Source organism: Sminthopsis crassicaudata, chromosome 2 (genome assembly GCF_048593235.1).
Source record: "Sminthopsis crassicaudata isolate SCR6 chromosome 2, ASM4859323v1, whole genome shotgun sequence".
NCBI lineage: Eukaryota > Metazoa > Chordata > Mammalia > Dasyuromorphia > Dasyuridae > Sminthopsis > Sminthopsis crassicaudata.
The window spans coordinates 673779712-673807058 of record NC_133618.1 but is presented as its reverse complement, the minus strand read 5'-3'; the positions used below and the strand labels follow the sequence as shown (position 1 = coordinate 673807058).

Here is a 27347-nt window from a genome sequence, read left to right as displayed (position 1 = left end):
CACTGAAGCACAAGGAGGTTGCCTGTTGTCCAGGGTCATCCTGAAGCAAAAGGTGGTTCTGGGAGTTTGCCCAATGCCCTGGTTGAGGCCAGTGGGCTTCGTTGCACTGGGGCTCAGGGTCTTTGGTGTTCTGCTAAAGCAGGCCTTGCCGCTGGTTTGTTGTACATCCCCTTTCTCTGAGGGAGATCTTTTTTTTTTTTTTAATTAATAATTTTTTATTATATATATATTTTTTATAATAATATCCCTTGTATTCATTTTTCCAAATTATCCCCCCCTCCCTTATTCCCTCCCCCCGACGACAGGCAATACCATACATTTTACATGTGTTACAATATAGTCTAGGTACAATACATGTGTGTGAATATCATTTTCTTGTTGCACAATAAACATTAGAATCCGAAGGTACATGCAACCTGGGCAGACAGATATTAGTGCTAACAATTTACATTCACTTCCCAGTGTTTCTTCTCTGGGTGTAGCTACCTCCGTCCATCATTGATCAACTGGAAGTGAGTTGGTTTTTCTTTATGTTGAAGATTTCCACCTCCATCAGAATACATCCTCTGAGGGAGATCTTTTCTGTCGGTTCCCAAGGGAGCTCAACGATTATTCCACTTCCTCTTTCTGCTTGATCTTCTCTTCCAGGATTTGTTTGAGGGGTGCTCTCTTATGGTAGGTTGGAGGTGAATCCGGAAGGGTTCTGGAGATTTCCTGCTTCCTCTGTCGTCTTCTGTCCAGAGTGATAAAGTCCCTCTGTCTCAGACCTGCTCAGCATTCTAAAGCCCTCTGCTGAGGTACGCGTCGGGAATTCGGGGAGCCCTCCAAAAGAGCAGGCCCCGGCCGTCTCAAGTCAGGGACAAAGCTTTTCTGTGGCTCTAATAGAGGGTTGAGCTTCAAAGGGGAAGAGGCCATTCGCAAGAGCAAAGGCAGGGCCTTTTATGAGCTAAATGAACGTGAATGTAAGCCTTAGTCCATCAGCTGGTGGCCCTTTGCTAGTCACTGTCCTATTTCCACAAGCTAGCCTTGGAGATGTCTTTAGCTGAAGTGTATGAGGTAACTGTGGGATCAGTTCTGGGGCCTCTGGCAGGAGAAGAGAATTGTCAGCACAAAATAACGCTCTCAGGTTGGCCCTGAAGCGGAAGAGACAGCCTTCCTTACTGGGCCCGGTCCGGCACTGGCGGGACAGGTCACCCTCACCACTTCCATCTCACACCCAGCGTTCCAAAGCCCCTCAGTCTCAGACACTCCTTCTAAAGCTCCCAGCACTGTCCAACGTTCTAAACCCCTTCCCTCTCAGACAGCCCACGTTCCCCGCGTGATGTGACGCTCAGTGTTCCGGCACTCGGCTGGTCCAGGGCCCAGCGTCCTAAGGGCCCCGGGGCCTGGCCGTCTAAAGTCCTCGGCCGCTCTCCACAAAGGGCCCGGCCCCGGGCTGTCTCTGGGTGCCCCCCAGTGCCGAGGGGCCCCGGGAGGAGGCGAGGGCCGCCCCCTTCCCTGCTAGGCCCCGCCCCAGCTGCCGCGGGCTGACGGAGCACGCAGGGGGCTGCGCCCGCTTAAAGCAGCGAGTCACGGGCCGCGGAGCCAGTGCTGGGAGGAGCTGCAGGCCACTGCCCCGGCGCCGGCGCTCCTGATTGGCAGCCCGCGGTAGCCTGAGCGGGTCCGAGCGGCTGCGAGCCTCCCGTCCACTCCGTCCCTGGTCCCGCTCTGCCGGAACCCTCTCCACGCGCGCCAGTCCGGCCCGAGCGCGCTTCAGGTGAGTGGGCTTGCAGTTGCGCTCAGCCGGAGCCCGGGGGGCGGCCTGGGCGGGTCGGCGGGCGCGGGGCTCCGGGCCTGGGGGTGGGGCACGAGACCCGCGCGGACCGCGCCGACCCCGGCCCGGGACCTCCCCGAGGCTTACTTGGGGACTTCTCCCTTCCCTCTGGCTGTAAAATGGGGCTGTCCGGAATCTTTCCCAGCTCGAAGCTCTTGCAACCAAAGGGCAAAGCACCGAGCGTCCGTCCCGCAGCCTCAGTTTCCCCTCGAAAACGAAAGGTTGGACCGGGGCACCGGCTGCTCCGAGCAACTGGCAAGGGCTTCTCCCGGGACTGTGTGTGAGCGTGTGTGGGTGTGTGTGTGGGTGTGTGTGACAGAGTGTGTGAGTGTGTGTGTATGTGTGTGACTGTCAGAGTGTGTGTGAGTGTGTGTGTGTGACAGTGTGTGTATGTGAGTGTAAGTGTGAGTGAGTGTGCAAGCACAGTGGGCCGCCCTTGCCTTTCCTCCCTTTGCCCCCCGTGCATTCTCGCCTTTCCCGGTTCACTTTGCTGCGTGGACGGTGAAAGATTCCTGGAGACCAGAAGCTCCCGAGATTCGGACCGAGTTGGGGTGGCCTGTGTCCGGAGCTCTTGGGATCTGGCTTGTGGAGGGTGACTGAGACAGGGAACGGAGGCTCTGGAGGTTCCCCAGGGGAGGAGGCAAGGCTGCAGATTTCCTTTAGGGACCAGCTTTCCTTTTGTCTGCCTCCATCTCCCTCTCTTCCCTTTTCCAAGGTGCGTCTTAGCTGTAGTTTCTTGGCTTCTAATTGAATGTAAATTCCTCAAAAGAGTTTTTTCCCTTGTTCTATGTGTTCCCAAAGTGTAACACAGCCTGGCAAGTGGGCAGTGGGACAAGGGGGCTATCATTTAGGAGCCCTACTAGGAAGCGACACCTAAGTTCTGGGCACACAAAGAAAGGCAGAAATGGCCCCTGCTCTGAACAAAGTGACCCAGCATCCTCTGGGTAAATGCTTGCTAATTGGGGGAGGGGAGGTGATAGAGCACCAAGAGCAGGACTGGTTTCTGGTTCCATTCTTGACACTCCCCATATATGGGAGGGGTGATTGTGAACAGTGGGAAGAGAAGACAAGGATAAGTGGACCTGAGTTCAAATCCCGTGTGATCCTTGACCCAGCTTCCCTGGGCTTCCATTTCGGATCTTTAAAGTAAGGGGCGTAGACTCGATGGCCCGCAGGCAGCAGGGGGCTTACAGGGGTCTGGGTAGGAATGCAGAGTAAGCTGGTCCATATTGGGAAACTGAGGCCCTGAGTAGCTGTGACTAATGGAAGGTGAGGGCGTGGGGAAGTGGCAAAAGCGAGATCTGAATGCAAATGCTGCTTCCAAACTGTCTCAGCCTCCGAGGTCCAAGCTTCAATGTGGGGTGACTGGAGGAGAAAGTCACTTGGTGTTGGGTAGAGGGGGGAGGTCAGAGCTGGAGGCTCCCGCTCACTTTCCTTCTCCTGAGTCTCTTGCCATTTCATTTTCCGTGGAGAAAAGCAGATATGTCATTGAGAGGCCATTCTGCCAGGGGAGCAGGAGGGAGGGGAGGCTGGAGCTAAGGCAACTGGGGAGAAGGAGGTTCAGAATCTAAGAGAAATAGAGACAGAGACAAAGAAATAGAGAGGAGGAAAGAGAAGGTGAGTGAGGGAGAGAGAGACAGAGACACAGAGAGAGACAGAGACAGAGACACATGTGGACAGAGAGAGAGACAGAGAGACACATGTGGACAGAGAGACAGGCAACAGACAGAAGGAGCAAAGGGAAGAAAGGACAGAGAGAGGGAGTAGGAGAGAGAAAGAGAGAAGGAGAGGGGAAGAGAAAGAGATAAAAAAGCAGAGAGACAAAGATAGCAAGACAGAGATACTGAGAGAAAATGTGTTGGGGGAGAATAGATTAACCTTATTTGTTCTCGAATCTCCCATGATTGCCTACTCAGGCTTTCTAAGAGGGAAGTTAAACAGGGGCTCAGTTTCGATAACATCAGGACAAAGGTTATGAGAGATGGGGGTGGGGGAACGCTTGGTCATCTGGTCAGATGTTGGGCCCGAGGGAGGCCTCTTCTGCTTTCATTTCTGCCTTTCCCCCTTTTCCCCCCCTTTGCTTAGTCATAAAGATAGAATGTTTTTCCTTTAATCAATTACCAAAAAAAAAATGACTTTTGCTGATTTTTTTTTAAAAAGAGAATTGTAATCGATTTCAAAACAGCAGACATTTATTAAACTCCTGCTGTGTGCAGTGAATCCAATGCCAGGGGCTGAGGAGAAAGCAAAATATAATGACAAGCCATGGGTGTAGTCATTAAGATCTTATACCTGGTTACTAATAGCTGGGGTGATCTTAAGCAAAATCAACCAGTAAGTCTGCCGAATCTGAGAATCTCGTCCCCCTTCATCCGTCGGTAAATTTTCTCCACTGTTCTTGAGGGCAAGTCTGATCATTATGATGGCAATGCTCCCTTGTTAACAGAAAAATCATTCTCTACAGAATGCAGACGTGGCTCTTTGGCGTGGTGGTCTGTGTGGTCCTTGGCTCGGTGCATTCACAGGAACACTTCAGGAAGAAGAGACATGTGGATCCTGAAGCGAACATGAATATTGTGAGTTTCCTTTAAGAAGACTTGGGAAATCTTTGGGAGAAAAAAGTCTGGAGGCTGCTTCTGGGGGCCTACTTCTGAGGGCCTGCTCGTCTCTCTCTGAGAACTTGACTTTGGGATTCAGCTCATACTTGCTTCTGCCTCCCAATCTTTCTTTTGTCCTGATCTTTAAAATGTTGTCTCCAGCCCATCTCCTTTGTTTTTCTTTCTTTGTCCTCTTTCCCCTTCTCTCCTGTCTTTCTTTCTGTTTATATCTTCCCTATCTCTCCTCCCTCTCCTCTCTTCCTCTCTTTCTCTTCTCCTACTCTTCTCCCTCCTTCATTTCTCTTCCTCTTTTCTCCCATCTTATCTCTTTCTCTTCATTTTCTTTTCTCTCTTCATCTCTCTTCTTCTCTTCCTTCTCTTTTTTCATTTCTTCTCTTTCTCTCTCCCTCCTCTCTTTCTTTGTTTCTCTTTTTCTTTCTCTCTCCCTCTCCTTCCCTCTCTCTGTCGTTGTCTCTCTCTGTTTCTATCTCTTTTCTTCTCTTCCCTCCTTCTTTCCTTCTTTTTTTCTTCTCTTTTCCCTTCCTTTTTCTTACTTTCTCCTTCAGTTCAGCAGGAATGATCATTCAGTGTTAAGTAATTCCTTTCCCCATCCCTTCTTCCCATTGGCCAGAAAATATACCCTCTCATCCAGCCCCTGGACTTTCTCCACCGCATCAAATACAGGAGGGTGGTGGTTTTTTCCAGCTCTGTTTTGGCTAAGTTTGGCCCAGACCACAAAATTGTTACAGCCCCAGATGATTAAAAAGCCTCGTGCCTGATATTTCAGATCAACATGTGAGAGCTTATCTGTCACACCCCCGGATTTCAAGGTTTCAGAGCTAGAGCCTGGAAGGGACCTCTGAGTCCATCTAGTCTGACTGAAGAAACTTCGGCTCAGAGAGAGTACTTCCCCCAAGGTCCCACAGGCAGGATTTGAACTTGGGGGCCTCAAATTTTAGAATTAGTTCTCTTCTTACTAGACCACACTGCCCCCTCTTTTTCAGTGTCCTAAATGCCCTTTTCAGGCCAGTTTGGTGAGTACAGTGGGTGTTCTCTTTGGGGGCATCTCACTTTTGCTCTACCATAGAGCCGGGTCCATGAAGAAGTTCGGTGGATAATCTGGTGTGACTGATTTGTGGGGTCTCCTAAAGAGGAACTTTGGAGAGGTTTTAGCATTTTGGAATAAGTGTCCATTCTTCTAAGGTGACCACTTGGAGGCAGCCAGCACATGCAGAAATGGATAAATTCTCTGGCTCTTGGCTCATCAATGAGGGGCCCCCTTTGCTGGTATAGACTTTGCTGTCTGTGTTTTGCTGAAAATTCTCTGTTGAGAATTTTTACACCAAATATAAGGTTTTTTCGGCCTTCTTTTCATATATGGGAGTATCCTCTGTGCTCCTAGTCCTTGAGCATCCATCATGGCGGGCTGTTTAAAGCCTTATTACTTGGTGGTCAAAGCCTTCCCACTCTCCCTCCAGCCAGCCTTGACAGACATATTTCATATTATTTCCCTCATATCCTGGATCTTCATCCCAGCTGCTTTGCCTCTTGTTCCCCTGATCAGACTTCCGTCTCCCACCTTTGGGTCTTTGTCCCAGCTTTCCTGATACTGGGAAAGCAACTCTCTGTTCCCCTCCGCAAGTTCTTTTCCAGGCCCAAGTGACACTTCCTCTAGGAAGCCAGCCTTGTTTGTTCTAGTTCGGAGTGTTTTCTCCCCTTTCAGTTGATCAAGTTTCTTGTTTTATTTCAATCCCATGTTGCATCCTACTGGTACAAGACAAATCCCCTTGAAGACAGAGTCTGTTTATCATTTTTTAAAATTCCCCACCACCTGACACATGGTGATTACTTAATAAATAGATGCCTTCTGATTGCATTTGAGGGGAAGTTCACGGCTCGTAGGGGGAGCGAGTGGGATTTGTCATTTCGGACATTGCTGTGAGCCAGTGGATCATTTTGCTGAGTCGGGTCTGGGCAGTCACTGCTTTTAGTTTTTCTTCTTCTTTTCCATTTTTAACCTTCTCTCCCACTCTATGCTCTTTACCAAAGCTTTTGACAGAATTGATTGGGTTCTCTTTTGTTCTCCCTGTTCCTCTTTTGCTCCTCTAATTGAGAAAGCCATGGGTTGTGAAAAGGAGAAGTAGTGGCCCGAATAACTCATGGGACTGTTGGAAAGGTGGTGGTGGGGGTGGTGGGGTGGGTGGGGAGTGTGGCCTTTGAGTGGCGGGGAGACTCTCCACTTGAGTGCCTGGGAAACAATGGATAGTATGTTCATACAATGCTGGAACAGAGGTCACTCAGAGAAGGAAATGCAATAGGTCACTGACTTTTTTCCTCTTGGCTGCAGAACCTTCTTTCTCCTCAGCTTTTGAGTATGGGATTGTTAACCTTTTGGAGCTGTGGGATAGGGAGGAAAATATTGTGGCGGGAAAGATTTGGCAATTCTGAGTCAGGACAATTTGTTCCTAAGGAGAAAGAAGTCCCGGGGTGTTCAGTTTAATATCGATCACTACCCACCAACCCGCCCCCATCCCCTGCTCAAGCCTCCAAACCAAACCAGTCACCATCTTGGCCAGTTGGAAGGTGAACAGGGGCCCACGTCTATAGCAGATGAAAGTTGGTTTGGCTCTCCAGATACAGTCAGTGGGGTCAGAAGAGCATTGTTTGTAGTTATTTTTGGCCCATCCCTGTGAATGATCTTGAGAGCACTGAGACTCTCTTAATAATTTGAAAGATATTGCCAGCTGTCAAGTCTGATGAAAGTTACTGCTATGTCCCCCTCCTCCTGCTATTCCTTGGCTGTCCTTCTCCGGATTTCTCCCTGAATCACCGTTTGGTTTTTCTCCTTACAGAGTGAGATTATCTCCTACTGGGGCTTTCCCAGCGAGGAATATGACGTAGTGACTGATGATGGCTACATCCTGAGCGTTAACCGAATCCCTCATGGCAGGAAGAACCGAGGGGAGAAAGGTACAAAGCTCTCCGAGGGAATGCTTGGGATTACTTGGTGGATATTATGCCTTTGACTTTGGGTTTTGGCAGGGTTGCTTTTTGTTGATGATTATTGGGTTGTTGATGATGAAAACAATTGCCCCTTGCACTTCTGTCCAATGGGATAGAAGCTGCCTGAGGGCAGGGACTGGGTCATTTTGTGGGATATTCCAATGAGTAGATGCTTTTGGGCCTAGTAGGTGCCTCATAAGTGCTTATTAAATCAGTGAATGAATGAGGAAGGGAAGCCCCTGGGAAGCTCTTGAGACTGACTGCAGTTAGAATATTATAATATCCTATGGTCATGATTTTTCAATCTGAGAACTCAGAAGAGTTCTGGCCACATGGCCCTCATGAAGCCTGTTTTAAAGGAAAAGCAAAGAAGGAAGATAGCCTGGTGGAAGGAAGGAACATCAGCACTGACTTGGGCTTTCGGGGGAAGGTCATATTCAGTCATGTCCAGTAGAGTCTGAGTCTGCAGTCCCTTTGTCCCCCACCATCTCCCATCTGTCCAGGCTTCCACAACACCATCTGTCCCCTCCCTTTCCTCCTCTGTTGTCCTCTTCCCTTTTTGCCTTCAGTCTTTCCAATGTCAGAATGAGTTCCAGTTCTCATCGTGTGGCCAGAATATTTAAACTTCTCTTTCAGTATTTGATCTTCTGCGAATAGTCTGAGCTAATTTTAAATCAGGTCTGATCTTTCTTTCTTTTCTTTCTTTCTTTCTTTCTTTCTTTCTTTCTTTCTTTCTTTCTTTCTTTCTTTCTTTCTTTCTTTCTTTCTTTCTTTCTTTCTTTGTTTCTTTCTTTCTTTCTTTCTTTGTTTCCTTCTTTGTTTCCTTCTTTGTTTCCTTCTTTCTTTCTTTCTTTCTTTCTTTCTTTCTTTCTTTCTTTCTTTCTTTCTTTCTTTCTTTCTTTCTTTCTTTCTTTCTTTCTTTCTTTCTTTCTTTCTTTCTTTCTTTCTTTCTTTCTTTCTTTCTTTCTTGGCAATTGGGGTTAAATGACTTGTTCAAAGTCACACAGTTAGAACATGTTAAGTGTCTGAGACCAGATTTGAACTCATATCCTCCTGCTTCAAGGCTGGAGCTTCTCAAGTCATGTCCTGATGATTCTGCCCTCCCTGCCGGGATAGAAAGGAACTGCAATTAAAGTTATATTCTAAACTTCAAGCCCCCTCTCCCCAAAGAGAACATTTTCTTTCACTCAACAGAATGCAGAAAGAGGATTCTTTATGAAACTGAGTCTCCATTTTGTATTATTTGGTTAAAAAAAAAAAGAAAAAACATGCATATAATAACTCTGTGTGCTACTTCCTAGACATCCCTGCTTGGCTCTGCCTCCATCTGACTTTGTTGTCCCCAAGTGAAATGGGTCACTTTGGAGGTGGAGGTCTCCCCCTGACCCTATAACAGTGGAGGTCTCCCCCTGACCCTTTGGAAGTAGAGGTCTCTCCCTAACTCTTTGACAGTAGATGTCTCTCTCTGGCCCTTTGGAGGTAGTGATCTCCCCATCATTGGAGGGCTCCAGGCAAAGGTTGCCTGCATGGGGTCTCCTTGAGAATTGTGTTATTGTCCCCTTTTTACAGATAGAAAGATTGAGGAACAGAGAAGGAAAAACAGCTTTTCTGGGGTTGTCTGGGAAGGGCCTGAGGCAGACTCTGACCCATGATGCAGGTTCTGATCCAAGAGTCAGACTCTGACCCATGAGACAGGCTCCAACTCACTGAGCAAAACTTTAAAGTACTTTGTGCATGGGAGTTCTCATCACACTAATAATTATGATCTTTGGGATGATTTCACCCCCAAAGGGAGCAGCCAGGGCAGCATCCCCTTAGAGAGTCATCTGGAGCCAAGTTAGGAGGGGCTAAGTGACTTGGCCCAGATCACATGGCCCGAATGGATCAGGGGTGGGGCTGGCCGGCCCTGGAGGAGGCAGCGAGGCTGAGAGGCTCCCATTTCACTCGAATCCAGTTCCTGTGCAGATGGGCGTCTGGAGAATATGGACAAGCAACAGTTACACAAAAGCCCTCTCCAGCTTGCTTGGTTCTCATGAGAGCCCTGGGAAGCAATGTTCCCATTGGACAGATGAGGTCACTGAGTCCCAAGTCCCCCAGTTACCCCTGGATCCCCGCAGAGGCCTGTTGCTGCAGAGCCTCCCAGATGACTGCTTTTTGAAAGGGCTTTTGGGTACAGCTCAGGGGCTGGGCCTGGCAGGGGAGGCCGGGGCTCCTGGGCTGGGGCTGGGCCAATATCTGCCTGGATCTCCTCTTTGGAGACTAGGAGTGAAGCTGCCTCCAGGCTCTGGGCACAAAACAGCTCTCCCTGGCTCCACTCTGGGAAGGAGCTGGATGAGGAGGGCTGGAGTCCTCGGCAGGGAGGGGCGAGGCTCGGGGTGGGAGGTTCTCGGGCCCCGTTGTGCCCTCCCCAGATGGCAGTTGCTCGGCGTTGGCCCGGAGGCCCCGTGGGCAAGAGGAGCTTCTGAGGAACTTCTTTTTGCTTGGAATCCAGGTCTTCCAGCTGCCAGAGAGGGGACATTGGGACACAGGTCCGGTGGGGGGGAGTTAGTGCGCCTCCCGGATTCCAGGCTTCTCAACTCGGCCGCTCAGCTTCCCCGAAATCATCCCTTCATTCGTTCCCCAGAATACAGCAGGAAGTCACTTGTGTACCCAATCTTAGTGAGATTTGCAGTAGAGCGTCGCCTAAGCCTTTAATCCTGACCCAAGATGAGCCATTCCTGAAGCTGCCTCCTGCTTTGCTGCTCCTGCTAACAGTGACCTTCGGGGCCAAATCCCACTGGCATCGGCAGCCTTTCAAATACTCAAACCCTGCTCTCGAGTCCTCTGGGGGCCTTCTCTCCCCTGGTTTAACTGGGCCCAGTTCTCCCAAGGGTCCTAGGGTTTAGAGCTAGAAAGAACCTTTCAAGTCTTTTAGTACAAATCCCTTTATTTCATAAAAGAGGTAAGGGGGGGGGGGGCAGAGGCTAGAGAGATTTAATGATTTATCAGCTCTTTGTAGGCAAAAAATGAATTGTTACTGGTTTCTATTTTGGGGTTTCTCTTGTACAAGGACTTTATTTGTATTTTTGGGGGGGCAGGGTGAAATTGTCTAAAGGAGACTTACCTCCTAATATATTTTGAAGTCTGGAATAGGGCAGCCTGGAGTCAGGCCGACCTAAATTCAAATTCAGGCACTCACTAGCTGTGTGACTTTCTTTGCCTCAGTTTCTTCATCTGTTAAAATGTGAGTTGGACTATATGGTTTCTGAGTTTCTTTTCAGCTGTAGAACAATGATTCTACAGATAATTGTGATTTTTTATTGGTACAACTTCAAACATATAAATATATTTAGAAAGTATTGTCATTTTTACTATATTATTTCAGCTTAATCTTGGACATTGCTTTCCTTCTAATTATTTAGATCTTCCTTCCATTTATTTTTATAATTAATCTTTTATACTGGTCACTCTTAAATTCAAATTATTTTCCAAATATTTAATGATTTTTGTTGTTAATCAGTGGGTTTCTTTTAAAGTAATGTTTGCTTGATTTTTGTTGGTTGATTAAATAGTAGCTATTTTGGGTAAGCTTATTTTTTAGCCTGTAAACTTAGTTGAACTCACTCTTTGCCTCAGTTAATTTTTTGTTAAGACTAATCTTTTAAATAAATAGTTGAATTCAGTAAACACTCTGATCCTTCTAAATAATCTTGTTTCTCACTTTGCTGCATTAATCCTTTTAATTTCTTTTTCTTGTACTCGTATCTTTAGTATTACTACAGAATAATCATTTTGAGTGACAATGTTTCTGATGTTTCCCTACTGCTTGCAATTAATGTTGATTTTCAAACTTTTTAATCATGTTGAGGAAAAATCTACTTATTCTGTTTCTTTTTTGTGCTTTTTTTTAATCATGGCAGATAGTATTATTTTACCAAAGACCTTTCCTATATCTGTTGTTAGGATCCTGTGGTTTTTAATATGCTTTTTTTCCTATTAGTTTGACATTTTTTCCAAGATTGAGTAATACAGCCTTTCAGTAATGGAATGAATTACCTATAGTTATGATAAATGCTTTTTAAAAATGTTCCACTTCTGATAGTTCAGTTTACTCTTTTTGCAGCTCTTTCCTTCAGGAAATTGACCTAAATTTTTCTTTTCTTTTTTTTTTTTTTTCATAAGGTCCTTATCAGGATTTAGGATTGAAACTACATTCTGAAAAGAACTGGATAGCATTTAGAGCTTGTTCAGAGACTTGTGGGAAGTTCTCAAAACAGCCAGATTTCTCCCATATTAGGAGTTTATTTGCCAGTCTGTCCTCATGGATAGAAGAAGTGATGAAATTTCCTAGGATTTCAGAAAGGAGCACAGCAGAAAGCTAGAGTCACAGCAGAGGTCATCTTTGTGAGATAATGAGATTGATTTTTAAACAGCTTTTCTGTGGATGAAGAAACTTTAGCTCTTGGATGCAGCTTTTTTTTTTTAAAGCTATGGTTCCCATTTCTTCATTGTTCGATAAATGGAAACTTCCCCGTGATTTCATTATGAAAGGCACTTTCTCTTCTCCCTCAAAGGGCTGGATTATGGCTCATTTTTTGGCCTTTTGAATCTCCCAAAACTGTAACTTCTCCTTTAAAGGAGCACTTAACTAAACAAGTCCTTCAATGACCATCTAATCCAAGGAGCATTTATTAAGCTTCTCTCCCCACCTCCCTCCCAGGCAGAAGGTAAACTCCTTGAAGGCAGGAATTATTTAATTTTAGTCTTTTTATTATCAGTGCCTGTTACAAAGTAGGCACTTAATAAATGTTGAATGAATGAATGAGTCAGGAGACATGACTGACAAGCTCTCAACCTTAGTTTCCCAATTTATAAAATGGGTATAATGGTTCTTCTCTCTGTCCCATAGGGAATGTAGTGTGGGAATCTTAAAGCATGATATTATTATCATTGTTATTATTATAACAACGTGTGGCCTGCTCTAGCAAGTACCCTCCTCTTGGTCTGTTTCTTGGTCTGTAAAATGAAAGATTGCATTTTTAAAATTTAGTTCTTTTTCATTCCTTTTGGCAAAACAATTTCCTTGACTTCTCTGTGGTTAACATCTCACTTGTTTTTAATCCATCAGTTTTTGATCTGTTAAGTTCTCTCAATTTTATCCTCCAAGAGATGCTGGTAAGCTTGGTTCTTGGCAGGCCCGATTACTCAGTTTCAGTCAACTGAACTGTGACCCCTGGAATAGTTGTTAAATCCATCAATCGGTCAATCAGCTAACATTGTTAAGCCCCAGACTTTGGGCCAGGAGGTGGTGAACTGAGCAGTGGAACTTGGGTCTCCTAGTTGACTTCGGGTCATCCTTGTTGACTGATCCTGATTCTTCTCCCTTGATCCCCTTGGTCCTGCCTGAAGTTCTGCCCCCTCATTGGTGGGGCTGCCAGATGTAGCAAGGATAGCTTGCCCAGGAGACAGAGGAAAGAGCACCCCATATGGAGACTCTGCTATTTACTATAGGTGTGACCTTGAGCCTCAGTTTCCCCTTCTGCAAAATGAAGGATTGATCTCTAGGCCCTTCTAACCTAAGTCATCTGAATGGGAGGGAAGAAATAAGCTTTTTATTAAGTGCCTACTGTATTCTAGACACTGTGCTAAGTGCAGAAAAGATCCTTACAGCAGTCCTGTGAAGTTCAGGGAAGCCAACTGAGTCAGACAGAGGTGGAATGGTATCACCTAGCTGCTAAGTGTCTAGGGATGGATTTGAATTCAGGTCTCCCCAATGGCAGATCCAGCACTCTCTGCTGTGCCCCAGCTGCCTCACAGTTGTGCTGCCAGTAAAACCTGGGCAGGATAAGGCAGTTTTTGGCACCTTGGGCAGAGGTACCCGGAAGGCAGAGTCCTCACAGTTGGCCCTGCCGTCACACCCGGGCTCAAACCAAAATTCTCCCGGCCTCAAGCCCAAGAACCGATTATCCAAGGCTCTGTCCAAGGTCCTGTCGTCTCCTGGCCTGGCAGCCTGGCACACCTTGAGACGGTGCTGGTGGGAAGTTTCCTGTCCACTCTAAAGCCAAAGCTGGGCTCTGGACCCAGGATCCACTTCTAGCTCTGCCTTCTGGGGCTACCAGAACAGGGCCGGCCCCTCCTGAGCTTTTGAAGCTGCTATTCAGACTGACGTCCAGCTCATCTTGAAGGCGACTGGCTTACCAGCCATAGGATTGCATTTGTGGGGTTGTTTGTTTAAAGCCCAGAGAAATGTGGTGCAGTTCTCTAGCCTGCCAAGGCAGTTTAGACCTGTATCAGAGAGGCCCCAGGTTCCCCTCACGGGCCTGGGTCCCATGCACACCTGGAAAGGATGCCCTCTGGGATTTTATTTAAGATGTTGGTGAAAATGTGAAGCACAGAAGCCTGGGATCCCCTTTGTGACAGATCTACTTTGTGATTTCATGGGCATGAGGAATGTCTGTTGAGGAAACTTATTTTACCTCCTGCTCTATGATCGAAGAGGTGAGGGAGGCGCTTGAGTGAGTGGTTCAGGGTCCCAGGGACAGGAGGGAGGGAGGCGCCTGAGTGAGTGGCTCAGGGTCCCAGGGACAGGAGGTGCCAGAAATCGGCCTTGAGCCCAGACTGGCTGTTTGTCTGCCATTCCTCTACTTTTCCAAGGTGATTCTGATCACTTGCACCCAGACTTTTAATCCATTTCAAGTTTGCCTGATTGTTCTGCCTTTAGACCATGTTTCTCCATGTTTTATCCAAGAATATTATTAAACACTTCATGCAAAATTTTGCTGAGATCTACATAAAGCACAACCGCGGCAGTTTCCTGATCTGCCTTCTAGAAACTCGCTCCTGGTATGGCTTGTGTTTGCTGCAGGCAGGCAGGCCTGTGATCACTGCTTCCTTTTCTAAACGTTCACTAACCATCCCTTTAGTAATAATCCACTTTAACATTTTGCTGAGGAAAGACCGACCTTTACACTGCATTCTATTTCCTTTTTCGAAAATCGGGATGCTTCCCTTTTCCAGGCCCTGACCACGTCCGTTTTGGCTTGAGCTCTGGTTTTCCGGTGGCTCACAATCACTTACGTTTGGTTGTTCATTTCGACCATGGGACTTGTGCTCCCGAAGGGCAGTTAGGCGCTCTTTTATTGCCCCCTTATCTTGGGTATTAGTTCCCTATCAGTTACTTTTTGTTCTGTTTGTCCCAGTCCAAAGATCATTTTCCTTGGCAGAGAAAACAGAAACAAAATGAAAACTCACAAGTTTTCTTTCTTTTGTCAGTTCTTGATGTCTCTTTCCCTCTCCTCCTGCCAACAGTGGTCTATGTATTGATTTTTTTTGCTGAAGCAATTGAGATTAAGTGACTTGCCCAGAGTCACACAGCCAGGAAGTGTTAAGTGTCTTGAGTTCACATTTGAACTCAGGTCCTCCTGACTTCAGGGCTGGTGCTCTATCTACTGCGCCTCCTACCTTCCCCAGTGGCCTTTTTTTTTTTTTTTTTTTTTTAATTAAAAATGATTTTTAGCATTCATTTAAAACATTTTTTGGAATTCCAAATTTTCTCCCTCCCTGCCCTCCCCCATCCATTGAGAAGGCAGGCAAGGTGATGTTGATTTTACAGGTGGAACCGTGCAGTACGTTTTCGTATTAGTCATGTTGCAAAATAAAATACACGTGAAAAGGAAAATAAAGGAAGCAGGAAAAGTATGCTTAAGTCTGCTGTCAGAGTTCGTGTGAAGGGCTATGATTAGGTGGATGGAGAATCCTGGATCTTTGCCCTCTGGGATACAGGAGGAGGCCTTTGCTAGGCTGGAATGCCCCGATAGCCTGCACCCTGCCGATGGCTTCTGGCCCCCTTAGTCCCATCTCTGGGTGGCCCGATCACTCAGTAGCCCCTGAGCTGCAGAAGGTGGGAAACTAGGAGTGGAGGGCTCCTGAGTGGCTGGTCGTGTCCTGAGTGTCTCCCCTCGTGACTATCCCCAGGCTCAGCCCTGGCTCACCATGTGTGCTCTGTCCCCCAGGACCCCGGCCGGTGGTGTTCCTACAGCACGGTCTGCTGGCCGACGGGAGCGACTGGGTCACGAATCTGGACAGCAGCAGCCTGGGCTTCATCCTGGCCGACGCTGGCTACGACGTGTGGATAGGGAACAGCCGGGGGAACACCTGGTCCCGCAGACATAAGACGCTTTCTGTTTACCAGGACAAGTTCTGGGCCTTCAGGTAGGTGAAGATGAAGCAGTGGGGGGCACAGTCGGAGCTGGGCACTGACCTCCCCCGAATGACTGCTCCAGAAATGTACATCTTCTCCATCCTGTGGGCCAGCCCCGTGGGCTGACGGCAACAGCTGATGTTTCTCTGGTGCAGAACACGAGGTGGATGGGAGTTAGCACCTATGATCTGGCACTAAGAGAGACCCGAGTTTGAATCTGTTCCCAGCTCTGGGTCTTGGGACAGGTCATGTCAGTTCTGGGCCTCAGTTTCCCCATCTGTAAAGTAAGGATAGCAATACCAGCCAAACCCCCCAGAAGAGAGTATTGGGGGGCTCCATTGGAACAATGTCTACATCAAGGTCAAATCAAGAATCCTTGAATCCTATCTCTAAAATCCCCATTTTTGGGGGCCAATGCATTTTCTCAAAACATTATTTACTATTTATTTATTATACTATATATTATATTTTATATATATATATATTAATGTATACTATTACTATTATACTATTTATTTATTAAATATTATTTAATGTCTAAAACCATCATTGACAGATTATGAAACGGGCTGAACTCCTGGCTAAATCATTTAAAACTATCCTGAAAACGTTCTCATTGTTTAAAAACCCTTTACTGCCTTCTTATGTATTTGTACCTTCATGATACCAACAGTCTTGTACATAATCAGTGATCAGAAAGTGTTTCGATCAATTTAAATTAAAACAAACAACAAGGAACCATACAAAGCACCGTGACTGCCTCCCACCGCCCGTTTTCTTGAAGCAGATGGTGCGGCCACAGAAAGGGTTAAAGGTGGAGGGCAGATCCTCCCTCAGAGCCTCAATGGCTGTAGGATGTCGGCAGGTCCCTTCACCTCTCTGACTCAGTTTTCTCATTGGTAAAATGAGGATAATTACACTTAACCTTTCCAAGGTGGTTGTGAGGAGCAAATGAGGAAATATTTGTAAAGTGTACGTGTCCCGCACATAGTAGGCGCTAGTGTTGTTACTCAAGTGTTTTACAAGTTGTTTATTATTATAATCGGTTCAGGTCGTCGTGGTCATAATGGCGTGGTTTACAGTGGCACAGAATAAATGCGTAATAAATGTGAAATGTGAATTGATTGTTCACATCTAAGTTAAGGACTCTGGGCGTGGAGTCAAGACCTGTTTCATGTTCAGCTCCTCTGAGCCGGGTGACGTTGACTCAGTTTCCCTTAACTCTCTGGGACTCAGTTTCTTTCTCTGGACAGTGAGGGAGCTGACTCACCGACCACTGGTGGTCCTCCCAGCTCCGGCTCCTCCTGTCGCCTCGAGGAGGTGTAGGGATTGACTGGGATTCCTCTGGGGACATTCTCTTTTTTACATTGCAGCTTTGATGAGATGGCGACCCACGACCTGCCCGCCGTGGTCGACTTTATCCTGAACAAGACCGGTCAAGAGCAGATCTATTATGTTGGCCATTCCCAAGGCACCACCATTGGTAGGTCCCAGGAGTCCGGGCTTCCCGGTGATGGGAGCTCCACTTGGAGAACAGCCTTCCCAGAGGGCAGCTGGGCTCAGTGGGCGTCCTGCTGTGTGCGTGCGTGTGGATTTGTATGCACGCCTGGGTGTCTGTGAACATGTGGGCAGGCACATGCGTGTATGTGTACAAACACATGTGTGCATGCATGTGTCCATGCAAGGATGGAGGGAAGGAAGGAAGGGTGCAGGTGCCCATCCATGTGCATGCACATGGATGTGTGTCTGTGTGTGTGTGCAGGAGACAAGCTCACACCAGATCTTGTCAGTAGTCGAGACAAGGAAGCTCAGCTACGGGGGGCCCTGACCCTCTGATCTCAGGCTTCCCCACTGGCTGGAAGCAGACAGGGCGCCCCCTCAGGCCCTTCCACGCCTGTTCTCATTTTCTGGTGAACAATGATACAAACTGATCAGCTGCACCTGCATTGCTGGAGCCCTTTAAGGCTTGTAAAGCACTTAGTTCAGCTTTGCCCATTTTCCAGGTGAGACACTTGAGGTAACAGACGGTGACCTCCACCAGCTAGTGAGCAGGGCCATCTCCCTCTCTGAACTCCTGCTTGCTTCTCCCATTACTGAGACAGGCCGGGCCGGGAAGGGGCCGCCCTTTAGCCAGGCAAGCCTGGGGTCTGGCAGGGGGCGAGAGGGAGGAGGAGGGGACTAGTGGTTTCTGAAGACTGAGCCCCTGACTCCTGGGCAGCCCAGGGCAGGGCTCTCTGTGCTGGGCAGGAAAGGCCGAGTGAGCGCCGGGCTCAAGCCTGGGGCACTCCAGCCTGCAGACTCCTCCAGCTGCTCTCAAGGCTCCTTGAGAACACGCACTTGACAAGCTCTTGAGGCCCCGGGAGCCAGAATCCCCGCCCTGGGTCAATAGCAGGCGTGGGCCCGGCCTCACGTGTCCTGCCAGACGCGGGGCCTGGAGGGCTTTGGAGACTCGGGAGCCCTTCGGCCACCTCACGGAGGCCAGAGAGGCCGGGCTCTAACTGCGCAGCCTTTTCCGGGGGGGGGGGGTCCGCGGCAGTTGGGGCTCTCTGAGGTCCCATTCTGTGTCCCCTCCTCCCCCAGCCTTCATCGCCTTCTCCCGTCTGCCCCAGCTGGCCAAGAAGATCAAGATGTTTTTTGCCCTGGCTCCCGTGGCCACTGTCAAGTTCAGCACCAGCCCCATGGCCAAGCTGGGAAATTTCCCAGATTTGCTCTTCAAGGTAGGAGTCCCGGAGGGGGGGTCAGCGAGCCCGGTGCCCTCATGGTAGAGGGGGAGGAGCTCCCGGGAGGGGGAGTGAACAGCAGAGGCCGAGAGCAGGGCCACAGGGACTCAAACCCAGGTCCTGGCGTGTCCGAGCTTCCTCCTGGGAAGCCCTCCTCCCTCTGCCCTGGGCCTGTGGGTGCCCCTACTGCAGAGGACCAAGCCACGGCCCTGGGGGTCTGGGATTTTATTTTCCATGGATGTTTATTCTCTCTGAGTAATGGGGGCTACTTAACATCATGCAGAGAAGACCAAGACGAATGGGGTGGATGGGAAAGCAGGTCCAGCCGGAGGCTTCAGAAATCTGAGGGTTGGGGGGGGCATCTTGGCTCCCCTGCCTGGGTGCAGGGGCCCGCGGTGGCTCACTCCCTGAAGGAACTTTCTAACAACCAGCAATAGTGCAACCAGCCTGGGGTGCACTGGGCTGTATCCCAGGGCGCTCCTCTGCAGAGGGGATGGCTTAGTGGCTTGGAGTCTGGGGGAACTGGGTCCACTTCCCAGCTGGGAGACCCTGGGTGAGCTGAGATTTCTGAGTCCTCTCCTGCTGAAGTCTCCGAGCCTTCTGGGGCCACAGAACCACCCCTGGAGTGTTTTGGGAGCTGAGCAGCCCGACTTCAAGCCTCTGTAGCCCCTCCCGAGCTTCCCCCTCCCTAGTGAGAGCCGGGATGATTAGAGCTGTCTGACTGGGGGAAAGATGCTTCCCTGAGCCCCGGAATCAGCACGGAGAGGCTCGGCTTGGGGTGGTCACAAGAGCTGGGGGTTTGGAGTGACAGGATCTGAGTTCGAATTCTGTCCCTGTCTCCAACTACAGGGTGACCTTCCCCACACCTCTCCCCCTCCGGGCCCCAGTTACCCCTGTGGGTCCCTCCCCGCCCTGGCCTGGAGCAGAGCTTCTCCCAGTACCCGGGACCTCCTGAAAGGGCACCCACTCTGTTTCTGTGCAGGACATATTTGGGGTGAATGAGTTTCTCCCCCAGAACTGGGTATTGAAGTGGCTGGGGACCCACGTATGCTCGCACATCTTCCTCAAGGAGCTCTGTGGGAACCTGCTCTTCGTCATCTGCGGCTTCAACGAGCACAACCTCAACATGGTACCTGGGCCCAGCCAACCACCCAGCATGCTCTCCTTCCCTTGTTCCTTCGGGTCCCTCTCTCCCTGCCTTTCTCCTTCCCTCCTTTTCTCCTTCTGTCCTTCCTTTCCTTTTTCCTTCCCTCCCTCCCTCTCTCCCTTCCTTTCTCCTTCCTTCCTTCCTTCCCTGCCTCCTTTCCTTTTTCCCTCCCTTACTCTCTCCCTCCCCCTTCTTTCTCTCCCTCCCTCCCTCCTTTCTTCTCTCCCTTCCTTCCTTTCTTTTTTCTCTCCTTCCTTCCCTTCTTCCCTCCCTCCTTTTCTCCCTCTCTCTTTCCCTTCCTTCCTTTCTCCTTCCTTCCCTCCCTCCTTCTCTCCTTCCTTCCCTTCTTCCCTCCCTCCTTTTCTCCCTCTCTCTTTCCCTTCCTTCCTTTCTCCTTCCTTCCTTCCCTCCTTCTCTCCCTCCTTCCCTTCTTCCCTCCCTCCTTTTCTCCCTCTCTCTTTCCCTTCCTTCCTTTCTCCTTCCTTCCCTCCCTCCTTCTTTCCCTCCCTCCCTTCCTCCCTCTTTCCCACCCTCCCTCCCTTTCCACTTCCCCCACATAATCATCCCCACAATGATTTAGTTGGGACTGTATCAGCGGCCCCCCTTTGCACGGGGGGAGAGGGGTGGGGGAGGGGAGGGCCTGGGGCCCTTTACCTGACTGGTTCTTGTGTGCTGACTCAGAGATTCCCTTCTGCCTTTAATATCATGAGGAGCCGCATGTTGGGCTCAATGTCAGTGACTATGGAAAGGAGGGGGTGGGGGGCTAAGGGGGAGCCCCAGGCCCTGGGTACCAGGGGCTGGGGAGCCTAGAGTTGGGGTGCCTGGGTCCGGGAGTCTATGTCGGTCTGGGCGCACTCTCACACGCTGCCTTTCTCTGCGCAGTCCCGAGTGGACGTGTACAGCACGCACAATCCGGCCGGGACGTCTGTGCAGAACATGTTACACTGGAGTCAGGTAGGCGCAGGTGTGGGGGCCAGCGGCTTGCACAGTCGCTGTGGGGGGGCCGGAGTCAGAGTCACTGTCTATGCCTCAGTTTCTTTCTCTGTCACATAAGGAGGAGACGCCAGCGCCTCTCCCCCCCCCAGTTCCTACGAGGTGCAGGCCTCCCCCCCTGGTTCCAAGTGGTTTGTGCCCCCTCCCCCATCCTCTCTCTGGGGACTCCTACGAGCTCCTCCCCAGCAGCTTTGCTTATTGTGCCCGAGAGCTCTGAGTCCAGGAGGGATTTAGCTGGGGGAGTGTGTGTGTGGCCCCCTGGCCCTCTCTTCAAAGAACCAGGGACGTGCTCACCTGTGCACGTGTGTGTGCCCCAGGAGAAGGGGACCCTTTGAGAGGAGGGACTGGTTTTTGTTTGCATCTCTCATTTCCGGGTCTGTACCTTCCACACAACGGGTGCTTAATAAATGCTTGTTGGATTATGTTGAAAGGGCAGTGAAGCCCAGTGGAATGAAAGCTGGACTTGTCATTGGCAAACTTGGCTCAAACCCCCAGCTCTCCAGCTTCTTTGTGGGGGACTGTGGGCAAGAGCAATAACAGGGGCACTTGCTCCTGTCCCCCTTGCTATGAGTTGTGGGCGAGGAGCCTTGCCAAGGTTAGCTCAGTATGTATGACACTGTTTTGTCACTGGACTAACAGCTAAGAGAAGATGAGGGGCACCCATGGCCACCAGGGGTCCCAGAGTCTTGAGAAAAAGACCCGGGGGAGGGGAGTTTCCTCTCCCTCATTCCCTGCCGGACCCTGCAGACTGACCCCCGACCTGAGATCAGGACAAGGTGGAAGGTCATATTCTTGGGGCTTGCTCTTGTAACTCCCCTAGAACTTGGCCACCTGAAACCTTGGGGGACTGCAGAGGAGAAGGATTTTCCCACAGTGCTCAGTGCTTCCCCATTGCTCTCCCGACTAGGGTGCTCTGTAGCCCTGGGGACACAAGTTCCCCACCCCCCACTTTGGCCCTTTGCTGTTGTCCTTCACCAGGAAACTCTGCTTTCACCCCCATGCCTTCCTCGGGAGGTCAAGAACAGCTATGCCTGGAGCCTCCCCAGGGCAGAGGCCGCTGGGCTCCCAGAGATGCCCTGCTGGCCGGCTGCCATGAGAGCCCGGAAGGGCATTTCTAGTCTGGGCTGGGGGTGAGGATGCTGGTCAATGTACCCACCTATCTATGCCCACTTGTCACCAATCGTCCTCAGGGTGACGGCCTAGCTCAGAGGCATTGGAGGGAGCACATTGGGAAGAGCTAGCCCAGACCAGTTGTTTCCCCTGGCTAGACCTCAGTGATGGGATCTATAAATAAGGAGCTCTGTGGGTCCCTGAATGAGAACCTCAGAACGTAAAATTGGAGAACTGGCTCTGGTAGTTGGTGGTCGGGAGCTCAGACTCTCTCCAATTCAATTCATACTTGAAGCAAACTCCCAGAGTCCTTTGCTTGAAGACTTCTAGGGAGGAGGAGCCCGTTATCACTTTTTTAGAAAACATTTTAAACATTTTATTTTAATCTTCTGAGTCTCCATCCCAGTTATTTTCCATCCTGGCCCCAAGACTAACTCCTCATTTTTTGACAACAAAAAAGTCAATCCGAAAAGCCCGGGAGCAGAAACTTTGTATCATTTGTTATATTTTATGCTGGCTGTCCCTGCTCCCTACCCAGAGGGGGAAGGATGTGTATTATCTCTTCTCCATAACTTTCCCTATCTTTTCTGCTGAGTTGGAGTTTCTTTTAGGAGTCTGATCATTTACAGTGATAATTGTATACAAAGTTTCTTTTCTTTGTTTGTTTCACCTCAGTGTATCTCTTTAGATGATCACCATTGCAGAAAAACAGGCCCTCTGCAGTTCCCAATAAAAGACACTATTTACCTTGGGGTGATCATTGTATACAAAGTTTCTTTTCTTTGTTTGTTTCACCTCAGTGTATCTCTTTAGATGATCGCCTTTGCAGAAAAACAGGCCCTCTGCAGCTCCCAATAAAAGATACTATTTACCTTGGGGTGATCATTGTATACAAAGTTTCTTTTCTTTGTTTCCCCCAGTGTATCTCTTTTAGATGATCACCAGTGCAGAAAAATAGGCCCTCTGCAGCTCCCAATAAATGATACTATCTTCCTCCCTCTGACTTTACACAGGCTGCCTGGGATCTATTTGCCTTCATTTCCACCATTTATTTTGCTCTATACAAATTCACACAAATCACTTTTCTCTAAGTTTCTTGTGTTCCCTTTTTTTTTTTAATTTAAAAAAAATTATTTTTGCCCAATTACACATAAAAACAAATTTTAAAATTCACTTAAAAAAAGCCAAGTCTCAAATTTTCTCTCCCTCCCTTCACCCCTTTCTCATTGAGAAAGCAAGCCGTTTCATAGAGGCAGTCGCCATTATTACCTCCTGAAAAGCCCATTTTGCTCTGAGATCACTTCCATTATGGCTTCCCACCCCAATCTCTACCCTCAGCCTTTTTTTTTTTTTTTTTAATTTTCTATCTATGTGCCTTCATTAAGAAATTTCTTCCTGGGTTGAAATGAGCCTGCTGAGCCCCCTGGGCTTTGAGAGCATTTTTGGAGGGACAGGATTAGGGAATATAAACTTTAAAATAATTTTGATGAACACGGATTACCATTTAATTTTATTTAATATTATTTAACATTTATTTACTATTAAATTATTTAATTTATTCAATATTTTAATTTATATTTAATATTATTTAATAATTAAATAATAGTTTGTTTGATATTATTTAATCAATAATAGTTTGTTTAATGTTATATAAGAATTGAAACAATTTTGAACATCCCCAGTGGTTTGTCCCTTACCTCCACAGAACCCTTGCTCACAACAAAGTGTGTTTAGCAAAAGCAGCCCCTACAGTTGCTGGGTTTGACCAGCGTGCCTGACCCTGCACCTACACTTGGTTTCCCCTGATTCTGCAGAGCTGGGAATGCTGCTTTCCCCTGACGCCCTCTGGTGGCGTCACTGGCTATAGTTCCCAGAGGAGTGAGCCTTGGTGGCCCAGGCTAGATGCTCCTTGTTGCTGCTGCCCCTTTCCGGCACAGGGGCTGAAACTGGGCCTTTCCTGGGTTCTGGGGCCCTGCTGGGGGGGCAGCTTCAGAGGGATGATCCCGAGATCTTGATCCTTTGTCGTAATGACTTACATTTTCCTGAGGATTGTGAGCTAGATGTGCAGGTACTTTACAAAACAGCCTGGGATAGTGTAAGTGAGGTGGGACCGAGCAAACGCGGCTGACCCCCGAGCCCCTGGGACCCTCAGCGCTGATTCTGGCCAAGACCAGTCAGCTCCTGGGCGGGTTCAGGTAGAATTTCCACAGCAGTTCATTTGGAATATACGAGAGACATGAGTCCCAGTGATTTGTGGGATTGTGCTGTGTGACAGAAGAAAAACACAGAGACCTGACTGCACATAGGAACAGAACTGGGGTAGTTAATTCTGAAGGAAGCCATTAAAAAGGAACAGTAAAAATGCCGAACCCATTTTGTCTCTAGAAGACAGATATTTACCTTTTTGATGAATAGAGGGGGGGCCAGGGGTGTAGAATGTGGCCTGCACATGCCCTGGGCACATTGGCACTCTTTGCTACCAGGGGAGGTTCTGTGTGGGAAGAGCATTGGGAGTGGAAATACAGAAATGTTGCAGTGAGGTCAGCGAGCATTTATTAAGTGACGTCTGTGTGCCAGACACTGTGCTTAAGCAATTGGAGCAAAAAGAAAGCTTGTTCCTGCCTTCAAGGAATTAGACAAACATAAAAGAAAGATGAAAATCAGGGAGGAGGGGAGGAGTATCCAGCAGAAGGAGCAAAATACAAAAAAGTCTGGAGGGAAGCTTGGAGAGGAATTGGGAAGTGAACACGGCTGGCCTGCTCAAGTCCAGAAAATGGAACTGACCAATCAGAGGAGGGGCTGCAGGGGGCAAGTTCCTTGGTACTGAGGTAGCTGCTGGGGTTGGAGGAGACCATTCATTGGCTCAGAGGACAGACCCTCTTTAGCTTTCACCTTTGTTTTTCCAGGGGGGCACATAGTAGGTGTTTGATAAACGCTTATATTGGGTTGCCATTTTGGCTTCTGATTCCTCAGGGAACTCTTTCTAACCTTTTATGTGAAATTCTGAACATTTAGGCTGTCAGATCTGGAGAGTTTAAAGCCTATGACTGGGGAAGTCAAGATAAGAATTACTTTCATTATAATCAGGTAAGGGTGCTGGGGCTGAACCCTGAGCTTCTTTGGGGGATGGGTGGGGAGGATTGGACACTATCTGGGACACCAGTAGGAAGTGGGTGGAGGTAGTTGGGGGCCGATTTCCTTTGCTCATCACATGCCTGTCAGAAGTGCCAGCTGAGGCTCCCCCTTTTATCTCCCCCCTCCCCGGCCCCACAACAGACTGTGGTGGGGGGTGAAGTTTGTACCTCCAAGCTGGGCTCGGATTCTTCCAGTGGAAATGAAGGCCCAGACCCCAGTTATTAATTGAAGCTTTTTTTCTTTCTCAGTAGTATTTTATGTTTCCAAACACGCACAAAGATAGCTTCCAACATCCATCCTTGTAAAATTTTGTTCCACATTTTTCTTCCTCTCTCACTTCCTTTCCTCCCTCCCTCCTTCTTTCCCTCCCTCCCTCCTTCCTTCCCTCCCTCCCTCCTTCTTTCCTTCCCTCCCTCCCTCCTTCCTTCCCTCCCTCCTTCCGCTCCCACTTTCCTAAGATGTCGAGCAATCAGATAGAGACCAAACACAAACAATCTATATTTATTATGCTGTGCAAAAAAAATTAATCAGACCCAAAGGGATCTCCATCGTTCTCTCTTTAGATACAAATGGCCTTTCCCGTCCCAAGTTTACTGGAATCCTTTTGAATCACTGCATTGCTGCCTCTCCATCACTTTTGACCAAATTAAATGAAAAGCATGTGCTTCTTGGTTTATTGTAGCTTTAAAAATAATTGGTGACTTAATGGGCTCTCTTTGGCTTTCCCCCCCAGACTGAGCCTCCTTTCTACCAAATTAAGGACATGCTGGTTCCAACAGCCCTTTGGAGTGGGAGTCGGGACTCGCTGGCGGACCCCAAAGATATGGGCCTCTTAGTGACTCAGATCACCAATCTCGTGTACCACAAGAATATTCCAGAGTACGAACATTTGGATTTCATCTGGGGCCTGGATGCCCCCAAGAGACTCTATAATGAGATGCTGGACCTGATGAAGAAATATGAATGAGGTGCCCGGGAAGTTGCTGTTCGGGCCCTTGGCTGAAGGCCCTGGCGGTCATTTTGTTGTTCTCACTAATCATTTTGCACTTTCCTGAAGCTTTTTGTATGGGCAGGTTGAAGGGCCCCATTCTCTCTGCCTTGTTCTGTCTCTGGCCTAGTCCACACTTCGTCCTGGGCCTTTGGCCTTTGAGTGCACCAGGGGTAGCAAGGCAAGGAAAGATAGTCTGACTCGCCAACCTCAGAGCCTGTGTATTTGTGCTCCTGGGGGGCTGATTCCCCCCTCTCCCATTTTAAAGATGGGGAAGCTATTCACCCAAAGCTCTTCTAGCATTTTTACAACTCCACAGGCTGTGGTGAATTTTCCCGGAGCCCCCCACCTGGGTTGTTTATCTAGATGTTTTAGAGGCTGTCGCCAGGGACAGATTCTGCCAGATCTTGCCACCCTAAAGTCCCTGATCTCTGATGAGACTCCTTCCTCTGACACTGGAAAAACTTAGGGCGAGGGCCACATTTTATTCTCCCTTATATTTGTAAGGAGAGACAGTTCTTGTGTGCCCCCAATTCTTGATCTACTTCTCTGCACCCCGCTGTTCCTGGTGCAGTCCCTCCGAGCCAAACAGAACAAGTGGTGGACCCTTTCAGTGGGAGGGCCTTCCAAAGCTTAGAGAGCCCCTCTCCTTATCTCCACCCTCCTGACCCCACAGCCCCCTACCCAACCAAGTCTTCCATGGGTAACCATCCCCAGATTTTTCAAGAGAGACAACGTGAGCCATGAAGCAGAGGGCTGGACTTCTGACTGGCTTCCATAGCCATTGCTGATTCTGGCTAGTTGTGTGAGCCTGGGCTCGCTGCTTTTTCTTTAAGTCTGTAGACCTCTGACTTTTATTGGCTATGTGACACAGGGCAAGCCTTGGAATCTCAGTTTACTTATCTCTCAAATCAGGAGAGACCTTGAAGGCCGCCTTACGTACTAACTCTGATTCTGTTGGGTAACCATCTTTCCTCCCCTTTTAAACAAACAAGCAGTGAGCTCCCCAGCAGGGTGAGGGTCTCTCCTGGCCATTATGGGTAGCAGATGCCAGAAATATTTCCTAACCAAGTGGGCAAGTGTCTGAGGAGCCTTGAATGCCTGGACTAACTTAAAAGTGATTTGCTTGAGTAGCTTGAAAACTGCTTGTACCTAAAACCCTAGAGGTCTGAAGCTGTGGGGCTCTGCTGGTTAAGAGACCCAGATGCTGTGAAGAAGATGCCCCGCATTTCAGTGCTTTGGTGAAAGCCCGAGCAACATTCACCCCTACCTCATTCCCCCACCTGCTCCCTGAGAAAGGAGCTCAGTGTAGCTTGGAAGCAGCTGCTGTTGACTTTAGCTTTCCTTTTCCTTTCAAAATGACCAGGAGAATTCATCTACCTAAACTCAGGGAGTCCTAGCCCTTGAATCTTGTGATTTTAGCTGTCTGGATGATTTTACTGTTTCTGATTTATACACATTTATGTCTTTATGTGTAACCGGAGCAGGGGGTTTTGATACTCCTGACATAATTTCCTCCTTGAATTAGAGACTAGGCTAGAATTTAGGGATTTTGGGTTACGTCAAAAGTTGGGAGGACCCCCACATGTACAAAGGTTATTTTGATACTGGCATGTTTCAAGTTGAAGAATATATAGCCAATAAAATTGACCTATACAGTCA

At 48.6% G+C, this 27347-nt stretch overlaps 1 protein-coding gene across 1 annotated transcript; it reads left to right on the top strand.

Annotated features, from left to right (window-relative positions):
• The first annotated feature begins 1531 nt into the window (after positions 1 to 1531).
• LIPA (lipase A, lysosomal acid type) lies at positions 1532 to 27347 on the top strand. The gene is made up of 10 exons (XM_074297108.1): positions 1532 to 1756; positions 4278 to 4389; positions 7263 to 7380; positions 15405 to 15603; positions 16966 to 17075; positions 18173 to 18309; positions 19295 to 19441; positions 20342 to 20413; positions 24578 to 24649; positions 25431 to 27347. The coding sequence occupies exons 2-10, from the start codon at positions 4279 to 4281 to the stop codon at positions 25662 to 25664; spliced, it is 1200 nt and encodes a 399-aa protein (XP_074153209.1). The 5' UTR covers positions 1532 to 1756; position 4278; the 3' UTR covers positions 25665 to 27347.